At 40.4% G+C, this 11,761-nt stretch overlaps 1 protein-coding gene across 1 annotated transcript; it reads right to left on the bottom strand.

Annotated features, from left to right (window-relative positions):
- Nucleotides 1-371: 371 nt before the first annotated feature.
- On the bottom strand, nucleotides 372-11,266 carry LOC148376889 (uncharacterized). The gene is made up of 2 exons (XM_088351676.1): nucleotides 11,072-11,266; nucleotides 372-4,497 (listed from the first exon to the last, which is right to left on the bottom strand). The coding sequence occupies exons 1-2, from the start codon at nucleotides 11,190-11,192 to the stop codon at nucleotides 3,143-3,145; spliced, it is 1,476 nt and encodes a 491-aa protein (XP_088207802.1). The 5' UTR covers nucleotides 11,193-11,266; the 3' UTR covers nucleotides 372-3,142.
- Between the last annotated feature and the right edge of the window lie 495 nt (nucleotides 11,267-11,761).

Raw genomic sequence — 11,761 nt, 5'->3', positions numbered from 1 at the left:
CCAATGGCAGCAGTGCTGGGTCTTCTTCTTTTTGGAGTTTAAGAGCGGTTGTCACCGTTTTGATGCATTAGCGCACCCTATCGTCTCGGATCCATATTACCTGTATGTAGGACGAGAATGACCAAAATGCAATATATCTTGTTCTACGTACAGCAAAAAACAATCAGAGTATGAGAGCGACTTGCTTCCTGCGTCCAGCAAACACTGGATCGTGGGCGCAGCCCTTCCTCTTTCCTTCAATAAAACTTGTGGTGGACGCTACGCAATTGGGTCCTGACAACATAAAATAAGAGAAGTTTTAAAATTAAATGACAAAATCGCAGTTGAATATAAGAACAAGGACGGAACGAAAGCAACTGTTTATTGGAAATAACAAGTACAGAAATGGTTTTGATTTGCTGAAGAGACGGAGACACAATGGCACAAGTTTGTTTGAGCACTGACAGTTTAGTACAGGGGTGTCAAACTCATTTTAACTCGGGGGCCACACGATAGAACAAACATTCTGTCGGGGCCCGGACTAGTAGATTAAAGAGAAAGAAAAAGATAAAGAAATAAGAGAGAGGGAGGGAAAAGGAGAGAGGGTGGGACAAAAAAGAGAGAGAGGGAGAGAGCGTGAGAAACAAATGACAAAAAGTCGTGAGAAAGGGGGAGAAGAAAGGGAGAGGAAGAAAGAAATCCAAAAAGAAATAGAAAGAAAGAAGGAGAGAAAAGATAAAAGAAAGCGCAAAGGGCAGGAAGAGAGAAAGAGAAAAGAGAGAAAAGGAAAAAAGGAAGTTAGAGCAAAAGAGTTTAAAAGACACAGAGAGAGAAAGAGACAAAGAGCAACAAAAGAAGAGAAAAAGAGAGGCACAGAGAGTGAAAGAGATAGAGACAGAGTGGGAGAAAAGGGGTGGAAAAGAAAGAGAGAGAAAGAGAGAGAAATAAATACAAGTACAGTGTCTTTGTTCAAGGCACCTGGCTTTGTTAACATCAAGTTGACATATTTCAACCTGCAGCCTGTTTTTCTCTTGCGCTTCTCTGAGTGTTGTCTCGCGGGCCGGATTCAATCCCTTAGCGGGCCTGATCTGGCCTGCGGGCCACCTGTTTGACACATGTGACATATGTGTTCACGAGAGATGTTCAAAATTAATAAATCAAAAGACATACTGAGGAGATATCATCGTAATTACTATACATCATTTCATATAATCAATTAAAAATAGGATACAAGCAGAAACACTCCTCCATTTCAAGTCAAGTACAAGCACAAAGATGAATGAGGGCTTAACACATACAATATAAGCCCTCAATTTCTAAATGACAGGGGAACCATACCGTGGAGAATAGTGCCAGATTGCAACACAGGCATGAAAAGTTGTTGTCATTGGTGGTTCTCCAGCCATACTGTGGAGAATAGTGCCAGATTGCAACACAGGCATGAAAAGTTGTTGTCATTGGTGGTTCTCCAGCCATACTGTGGAGAATAGTGCCAGATTGCAACACAGGCATGAAAAGTTGTTGTCATTGGTGGTTCTCCAGCCATACTGTGGAGAATAGTGCCAGATTGCAACACAGGCATGAAAAGTTGTAATTGGTGGTTGACATTGTAAGGGGCCAGCTTGCATTTGCTTGTCATCGTTCCTCAAGAATTGAAGTAAACTCCAATGACCAGGCAATAACTACAACAATGCCACTATAGAAGAGTAGAGTTTTTGATCATATTGAATGCGGTTCAAATCGGATGTAAAAATTGAGGACTTGATTTGTGGGAGCAAAAATTTAATCATTAGTACATATTGTAAGGAAAAAAAAACATGGAGGTAATGTTTCCCCGATTCCAGTGTATGATTTTATTATAGCACCACACATAAGATTAGCGACCCATATGCAGTGTTCCTTCTAAGCTGCACGCGTGCGCAATTGCGCACTGCTCGCACATTCTCAGCGCACAAGAAAATCTAGCCAGCGCACAAAAATCAGGGCTCGAAATTGCTAATTAGGAAGCGAGTTAAGTCAAAGTTACAGTGCATGAAGGTGAAAATACACTGGTTCCCCCGACGTTGTGTCTTAACTGCGGTATTTTGAAGTCGAGTCGAAGTAGAACGAAGTTGAGTAAAGTTAGTAGAGTTTGTCGAGAACCGGCTTCTTCGGCTCGGCTCACTAAAAGGAACCGGCTCTTTCGGGTCCTAAACGGCTCTTCAGGTTGTTTTTGCTTCTTTAATCCCAACATGGCCAAATATTATGTAAAATTATGCACAAAATGACTTATAGGAAAGAGGGGATTGAACAAAAAAGAAAAAAAATACCAAAATGTAAAAGTAGTGAAAAGCTGAGAAAAAAGGAAACAAAAGGAAGAGAAAAAAGAAGCGAAAATTTAGAAAAAAGCCAGAAAAAAAAGAAAAGAAAGAAATGTAGGAAAAAAGTAAATAGAGAACAAAAAGAAAGAGTAACAGCTAGGAAAAAATAAACACAATTAAAAGGAATTTTTTAAAAGTAGAAAAAAAACACAGAAAAAAAGAAAAAAAGTTTGTGTTGCATTCAAATAATTTCCCATTATACCAAGTGAATCTTACATAGTACTTCCACTAAAAATGTGATTAAATACAGTTGTGTATCGTGCAACCGACTAAATAAGCCCCCAAAAATGTTAATATTATGCGACAAAATATATCAGGAAATAAAAAGAAATGGATATCTTGTGAAAGAATTGTAAGAACAAACGACGTTTGTAGGCCATCCTACATGAGTCAATTCATTCAAAAGAGAAAAATAATTTTGCATTGCCGGAAACTCAGCAAAATGTAACGCGATGTCAAGTTTTGGACATGTTTGATAATGACTTGGTTGCCACACTTGGGATTGCCGTTGCTCACTGTTGTTTCAAGCGTTGCTCACCGACTTTGTGTGAACGCTCAGACCCGTAAGGAAAATTAGAGGCAACATTGCATATGTATAAACAATCAAACTGTCAAGTGCAAAAGACATTTGAAAACTATATTTTAAAAACTGCAAAAACAATCAAAATAGGCTAAGTTTAGACATATGGCTGACGTCAATACTACCCAAATGAGTTCAAGGGGTGGTAGTTGTGTTTCTTTAAGAGTAAATGCAAACTATGAGCTTTGACTTGACAAGAGAATATTTGACCACAAACTTAACATTATAATAGTTTTTCACCAGTGTGTGTTCTTGTGTGGCTTTTCAGGTGATCTCTACGTCTGAATTTTTTACTGCAAACTGAGCAACAAAAAGGTTTCACGCCCGTGTGGATTCTTGTGTGGCTTTTTAAATTTGATTTATTGGTGAATTTTTTACCACAAACTGAGCAGGAAAACGGTTTCTCACCAGTGTGGCTTCTTGTGTGGATATTTAAGTAGGATTTATGGGGAAAACTTTTGCCACAAACCGAGCAACCAAAAGGTCTTTCGCCAGTGTGGGTTTTTGTGTGGCTTCTTAAATTTGATTTGTGGGTGAATTTCTGACCACAAACTGAGCATGCAAAAGGTTTTTCACCAGTGTGAATTCTCATATGGATTTTTAAACTTCCGTTCTTGGTAAATAGTTGGCCGCAAACTGAGCAGGAATAAGGTTTTTCGCCTGTGTGGATTTTTGAGTGTCTTTTTAAGTTCCACCTCTCGGTGAATTTTTGACCGCAAACTGAACAGGACAAAAGTGTTTTACCAGTGTGGATTCTTCTATGATTTTCTAAGTATGACTTTCTGGTAAATTTTTTACCACAAACTGAACAGGCGAAAGGTTTCTCAGCAGTGTGGGTTCTTGTGTGGTTTTTCAAACTTCCTTTGTGGCTGCATTTTAGTCCACAAAGGGAGCAGGCATAAAGCTTTTCACCAGTGTGAATTCTTGCATGGATTTTTAAACTTCGCTTCGTGGTGAATATTTGACGGCAAACTGAGCAGGAATACGGTTTCTCATCGGTGTGGGTTCTTGCGTGTCTCTCTAAGTTTAATTCCAGGCTGAATATTTTACCACAAACTGAGCAGGAAAGGGGTTTTTGTTTGTCAACATCATTGCGTGCAGAGTCTGACGTGTCGTTATCATCTGTTGTCCCAGAGCTTCCGCTTGGAGACACCTTCTCCTTGATCTCTTCACGTTTATCTTCGGAGGTTAAACGGGCCCCAGTCATGGGAAACTCCCTCAAATCTTCCTTGTCTTTAACGTCAACATGCCTAAAATCCACCTGCTCCGTTTCGATGCGGTCAGGCTTTAAATCCTCCTTTTCATCTTTGACGTCAACAAGTTTAATGTCCTCCTCGTCCTCTTTAACGGGGTCAGGCTCCAAATCTTCCTCATCCTTTTTGACGTCAATATGATCCAAATCTTCCTTTTCCTCTTTTACATAATCAGGCTGCAAGTCTTCCTTGTCCTTTTTAATGTCAACCGTTTCTAAAAACCCAACTTCCTCCTTTTTAACGTGATCAGGCTCCAAATTCTGTTTTTTGACGGCAGGCAACTTTGTCTCCTGTTGCCGAGGAAGAAGATTCGCTTCGCTGACATCTGCAGGACACAAAAACCACATAGTTTGGGAAAATCACTACACGCACACGTTTATAGCAAAAGCATCACCAAAAAAAATCCTTTCAGAGATTCTGCATAAAAAAGTTTTACAGTGAATGATTTTATACATTTGACTATAAAGGATTTTATACGATTGAATACACACACTGCTCACTCGATATAGAGTTTCTAGCAGTATCGTGTAGACCCTTCTATCTACCGAGAGAGCTAACTGTGGTCATTGTGCTTGCTGTTTACGTTCCACCAAATGCTAACGTTTCACCGGATGCTAACGTTAGCATAGCGCTAAATCTCCTGCCCACTGCTATCAATAAACAGCAGCTTGCACACCCCAACGGAGCTTTTATCGTCGCCGGCAACTTTAATCGGGCATGTTTATGGACTGTACTTCCCAAATCCATTCAATACGTGGACTGAGCAATTAGGGAAAAAAACACTGGACCGTGTGTACAGTAAGATCAAACATCCAGTTGGATCCGCCCATCTCTGTCTGTCCCTCACCCCCTCATACACCCCCCCTCCGGAGGAAACAAAGTCTATACAACAAAGACAGTTAAAACATCTTCTTTGTTCCTTTATCTCTTTGTTTCATTATCCTCACTGTAAAATGTGGAACTGGAGTCGTCCAATTTCGTTGTCACAATATATCCCATGTTGTAACAATGACAATAAAGCTATATTCTATTCTATTCTACATTTATTGAGTACAATGAAGATTTTCACCAAGTAGGCTTAAGTTCAATGAGCAGTGAAAGTTCAGGGCACCCTGGTCTGGTAGGAAATATTGCTTACAGGAATGGCGGGAACGGGACGTGAGGCTGATAAGATAATCAGCGCATCCAGACGCAGAGGGGCCCTGATGACAGAGGACGAAAAGGAAATGTTTTGAGAAACGCTCGGCTGTTTTGAGTTTTTCAGACATCGAGGCGAGGTGGTGCAGGCCACGTAGGGCTTCCCTGGCACGCCCATGGGAGGAGCCGGGACACCATCTTGCGGAAAGACGTGGGCCGAGAGGAGAAGGCTGGAGGACTTGAAGAGAGGGTTTCACAGAGACTCCTACGACAATTGTTAATGAAATTAAATCTTTTCTTGTGTGAAAATGTCGGTTATTCTTGTTCACCTCTTCCATCAAGAATGTAGGTTGTGTTTGGTTAATGGAGTCAGATAACTCATTCGAACAATTTGGTAAACGATACATTTTAATATCTAATTCCCAACAAAAGGAATAAGGACTTTTTTTTTCCTTTTTTTAATGTTTCGAGTGCCGCGCAATGACAAAGTCTTTCCCATAACATTGAAAGTTTCTGCTGGGCTGGTCACACTAAACCTGATGGGAAACACTGATAAGACAATTCAATGAGAACCCTCTCGATGTGCGTTTCAGAACTGATTTGAAGGTGCGTTTAAATGTCTTAACGGTCTTGGGTCTTATCTCATTTTGTTATAAGAGCTTTTGCAGTCTGAGGTCCTCTGACAGCGGTTTGTTGACTGTTCCTCACGTGAAGACCAAAACCGCCCAATGGTGAAGCATCATTCAGCCACTTTGGTCCTCACCTATGGAACAGTTTGCCAGAAGACATCAGGTCTGCAGGGACCCTCGATATTTTTAAGAGGAGGCTCAAAACCCAATTTTCTAATATGGCTTTGAACTGATAGTTTTTATTTAGTTTTGATGGTAGGTGGCTGGTTAGCGGTAGTGCAGTCAGGACGAGATGGGCAGAGTATTTTGAGAAGTTGCTAAATGTGGAGGATGGGAGAGAAGTGAGAGTCGAGGAGATCGATGGTATGGAGAGAATGCCCGTGTTGGGTGATTTAAATGTGAAGCCCGTGGAAGGTGCAAGAGGCAGTAAAATAAATGAAAGGGGGGAAGGCACCTGGGTTGGATGGTTGTACTGCTGAATGCCTCAAAAAAGGTGGCACAGCGATATTTGACTGGTTAGTACGCTTGTTGAATGTATGCTTTTTAAGTGGTGTGGTTCCTGTTGATTGCTGTAGTGCATGTGTGGTGCCATTGTATAAGGGTAAAGGTGATAAGTATGAATGTAGCAATTCGAGAGGTATCAGTTTGTTGTTGGGTAAGCTGTATGGAAGAGTCTTGATTAAGAGAGTGAGAGAAAGAACGAATGAGGTGGTGATGCATGATTTAAATGTCCACCCGTAACTCCAGACCTTCTACCATACATACCTCCAAGCTGTAATTCACCCTTTCCTTTCATCTTTGTTTCACTCGAGGCTAGCACATCAACCTTCCTTTTAGTCATCATCCTTCCGATCTCCTCTTTCTTCCACTCAGTCGCTTTACTTCCACATCCTCTCACACTTAGTGACCCAATAACTAGGGTTTGTAAGACCTTTCGGTCTCCCGCCCCCCTTTCTTTGCCTTGCTGTCTCTTTAACTTGTAACCTTTTACTGTAACATACTTTACTTTTTATTTCACGTTTGTATGTTTTGTTCTGCTGTTGTTTTTATTTTTAGAATAAATGTTTCCTCATTTGGGGGTACCACACTGGTAGGGTGTTGATCTATGGCTGAAAATCCCAAAGGCATCTGTTGTCATCCCCATCAGTGTGGATAAGCCTCCCTTGAAGTCCCTTTTCTCACATGGTGAGTCCGTGCGAGAGGTAAGATCTTGGGCCCTGGCCCGAAATTTGGACGGCATTTCGAAGGAGAACCAACAAGGAAACTGCTAAAAAACCTCCCATTATGTTGTAGTAGAGCTGGACAGCCTGACAACTGTAGCTGAAAGACGGGTACAAAAAAAGCTGCGGTCAATCATGGACAATCCATCGCATCCACTACACAGCATCATCTCCAAACAGAAGAGCAACTTCAGCGAAAGACTGCTGTCACAGTCTTGTTCCACGGACAGACTGAGATCATTTCTTCCTCATGCCATGAGGCACTTTAACTCCACCCGGCGGAGTAAAAGCCCACATCAAACCAAACCCCCAATCGAATATTACCCTATCTTTATTACAGTGTGTATTTTCCGTAGCACTATTTAAATACTCTATATCAACACGTTACATTGGGTATTTATGTATTATATTCCTTTTACTTTATTATTGTTTTATTTTGAACACAAGGATACTGCTGGAAGTGTGAATTTCCATACAGGGATGAATAAAGTATTTATCTATCTATCTATTTATCTACCGAAAATTCTGGACTATAAGCCGCTACTTTTTCCCCAAACTTTCAACCCTGCGGCTTATTCAGTGATATGGCCAATTTATGTAATTTTTCTAACGGCCGCCAGCGGCGCTCGAGTACAAAAGGTCTATATGACAAAGATTTATTTCCGACACTGAGGAAGACGACTTTGATGGCTTCAGTTCTAAGGAGGAAGAGGAGGACGGTTTACCGTGATTTTTACAAGTACGGTATGTTTTTTTAACAGACCCGTTTACTGTGTTGCGAGCGTGTTGCTACCATTAACTGCCCTGTCACAGGCACCGTTTAGGATGAAAGTTATATTATTATTATTATTAAAGCTTTGAAAACTCTCTCGGTGTACCGTCTTTCTTTGTAAATATGTGTAACCCATGTATAATATGTATTTGCAACTGTATTTTTTTGTAAAGTATTTATTTTAGACCCTTATTCTGAACGGGCGAATGAAAAAGGAGGGGCGGAACAAACGCGGGGTGACGGGAAGTGGGGACCGCTAAAGGTGAGGAACAGACAGACCCGTTTGTGGACGCGGCGGACAATAGTGGATATTGAACCGGCTCACTTGCTTTGATGCATTATATTACGGATGATTATGTCGTATAAAGAAGTTAAGAAAAAAAGGAAGTATAAATGGAGAAAATGAAAAAAGACAGGTTTGTGGTTATCCCTTTAATCGGTATATTACCAACAAGAATTTGATGCAGAAAATGAATTAATAATTAGATGATTAAAACTGAATGAGAATATAGATTTTTATTATATATTTCCACCGATTTACAATTTCAACCTTCAACTCTCGATGACTGTGATGCACTACTCTCCGGTCTCCCGAAATCCAAAATCAAGAGCCTTCAGCTGGTACAAAATGCTGCAGCCAGGCTTTTAACCAAGACAAGAAAGTTTGATTACATTACCCCGAAATATTTAAATCTAAGCTTAAAACACCCTTCCATTCTATAGCATATGAATAACCTATATTTCATGTTGATAACATGTGTATTATTTGCCATCATGTAGGTTTTAGATCAGGGGATGGTGCAATCCGTAGTTTGCAACAGTCTGTGCAGCCCTTTGAGACTCTTTGTGATTAAGGGCGTCTCAAATAAACATGACTTGACTTGACTAAGTTATATCACATTCCCAACAAATGCCAGACGAAATAGTTTTGGTGACATTTTCGCTATTACATTCCCAAAAAGTAAGATAAAAGTGAGATAAAACGAGGTAAAATTGTTATAGTAGCAGGAGTGACGCGTGCGCGCTTCCGCTATGGGGGGACAAATTCCGGCGGGGGGGCAATTCTCAGCACAACACTCGTTCGTAAGTAGGGCGGCGTCTGTATTGCTGCATTTTAAGGATTGGGAGTTAGTCATATACAGTAGAGTGATATAGCTAGAAGCTAAATATAGCCCGCTAATGGCTAGCTAGTGGCTAAGTTTTCATCTCAAATAATAGAAACAGATCTCTCTTTCTCTTATTTGTCCCTCTCCTTTTCTCTCCCTCCCCTCTCTTCCTTTGTTTTTGTTGTCTCTCTTTCTCTCTCTTGCTTTGTCTCTTTCTTTTTCTTCTTTCTTTTTCTCACTATTTCTCTTTTAGTTGCTCTGTCTCTTTCTATGTTCTTCTCTCTTTCCCTCTTTTTCTTCTCATTTCCTCGGTCTTTTTTCACTATATTTGTCCCTTTCACTTTCTCTCCCCCTCACTATCTCTTTTTGTCTTTTCCTCTCTCGGTCTTTTTGTTTATAATTCTCTCTCTCTCTCTTTCTCTTATTTGTCCCTCTCCTTTTCTCTTCTGCTCCCTCTCTTCTCTTCCTATTCTTCTCTTTTTCGTCTCTCTTTCTCCCTTTTCTCTCTCTCTCTGTATTTCTCCCCCTCTACCTCTCCTTTTTCCCCACTCACTTTTTCTTTCCCCAATGCCCCAATAAGCAGGTAGGCGCCTTGCGTGGCTGACTCCCTATTGGTGTGTGAGTGTGTGTGTGAATGGGTACATGTGAAGCACATTGTAAAGCGCTATAGAAATGCAGACCATTTACCATTTAGCTACCACCTTTCCTGCCCACTGTAAATAGCTAGCTGTCTTGCAAAATAAACTTCAAATTTGGTTAGCTAGTTCTCTATAAAAAGCTATATAACTCAATTATGCTAGCCAGTAGCTAGTAGTTGAAGGCTATAGCTAGGACTTGAATTAAAACATTGACTCAACTTCCTAGCAGCCGCATTAAGAATATGAAATAGAAGTAAATGGTAAATGGCTGGCATTTATATAGCGCTTTTTCGAGTCAATGAAGACCGCCTAAAGCGCTTTACAATGTGCTTCACACTTTCCCTTTTACACACTAACTAAAAATTATAGCAGTGTTAGAAAGGCAGTGTTCTCGTTTGCCCGCGTCCCTGCGTCCTAGACGCATCATTTTTTCTGGGGACGCATAGTGTCAAGTCAACGTGTGTCCCCCGGACGCAACTATTTTGACACAAAATAATCATTAATACCCGATTACTTTTTTTTTTTTAAACAGAGATTTACCGCACCCCAAACTTTTCGTCAGGCGGATCCGCCATTGTTGTTTTGGTCTCGCGGTTCGAGATTTCGTCTGCACGCCGATCTCGGCAAACGAGATCTCGTTGCTTCGAGATGACGTCATTGTTGTGGTGGTTGTCGTCGAAGGAAGGTGAAAATCAACACAAAATTGGTAATTTCTTCAGTGTCAGTAATAAGTCGAAGCTTAATGCAGAAAGTGATAACAACGCCAATAATTACGGCACCAAAAAACGGCGGAGAAATTCTTCGAAAGATCGCGAAGGCAAGGAAAACACGTGTGTTGAAGCGAACGATTCGACGAAAGAAAACAAACAAAAGAATACTCCTAGCGAGAAAAGGACCTTTCTGCCAAAATGGACTCAATTATATTCTTGGTTACGCTATGAGGAGGATGATAATGGATTGGACCTTGAGAAGGCATTACAACTGTGGCGGGACAGCAAACCACAAAGAGTATATGAACTGAAAAATCGGAAGTGATAATGGCTTTGTATCACCAATTGACTGTGATGATTAAAACTGCACGAATATAGACTAATATTTCAGCAATATTATTTTGTATAATGTACAATATTTTTGTGAACTGAAAAATCTAGAAGTGATAACGGATTTGTATTACCAATAAACTGTGATGATTAAAAGTGAATGAATATATAGATTTATATTATATATTTGTCGCCGATTTAAATTTTTAACCCCGATAACGCTCAATTTTGGGGACCCATAGATCTCTGTTGGGACCCATAACTTTTCGGAGGTAAAATGAACCCTGGAAAGGCACGACATATATAAGTAAATTGACTTCGGGAATGGAAAATTAGATGAAAACTCAAGTGACCAACCTGCTCCTTTAAACACAACCTGTAGCTGCTTGCTAAGGCTAACTTGGTTTAGCCGTCGATCTTCTCGCTCGGTCTCTTCTTCAAGCTCCTCTTTGAAATGTCCTTTCCCTCTGGAGGACATTTTAACTCTTTTAACAGATAAACATAGCTTTTTTTAACACGGCTGGAGCGGGACGCCAAGTACAGGAACCGAAAACAAGCTGAGAGTGACCCGGAAAAACAAAGAAGGTAGGCGGAGTCTTGACTAATTCACTTCCGCTTACAAAAGAGTTTTGAATTTTTCTTTTTTGAGGTGGTATTATTTTTGTGTATTTTATGATTATGCCAACCGCAAGAGTTTAGGGAGTGCCCTATCTTGTGGAGTATTTGCATAATATAGCTCTATTGTGCTGATAGACGTAGCGCAATATGGCAGAATAGCAGGGTTGGGTAGGGTTACCGGTACTTTAACTGGATTACTTTCAATTACTTTTGGATGACTCCAATACCAAATATGCTAATAAAAGACAAAATAAACTCAATATGAATACAATGATGACTCACAACACGTGCTAAGCTTTCTCTCCTGGCTTTAATCTCTTTGATCTCTGGCAAAACTAACATCAAATGCGACAGAAACAAAATGAAAATAAATCCAAACATCATTTTTGCCGTTCCATGTATTCCGTTACTCCCCAAGCCTGCACAAAA

The sequence above is a fragment of the Urocampus carinirostris genome, chromosome 1, assembly GCF_059441175.1.
Source record: "Urocampus carinirostris isolate Australia breed hairy pipefish chromosome 1, RoL_Ucar_1.0, whole genome shotgun sequence".
Taxonomy (NCBI): Eukaryota; Metazoa; Chordata; class Actinopteri; order Syngnathiformes; family Syngnathidae; genus Urocampus; species Urocampus carinirostris.
Note: the sequence above shows the minus strand (reverse complement) of the source record. Positions and strands in the feature narration are given on the sequence as shown.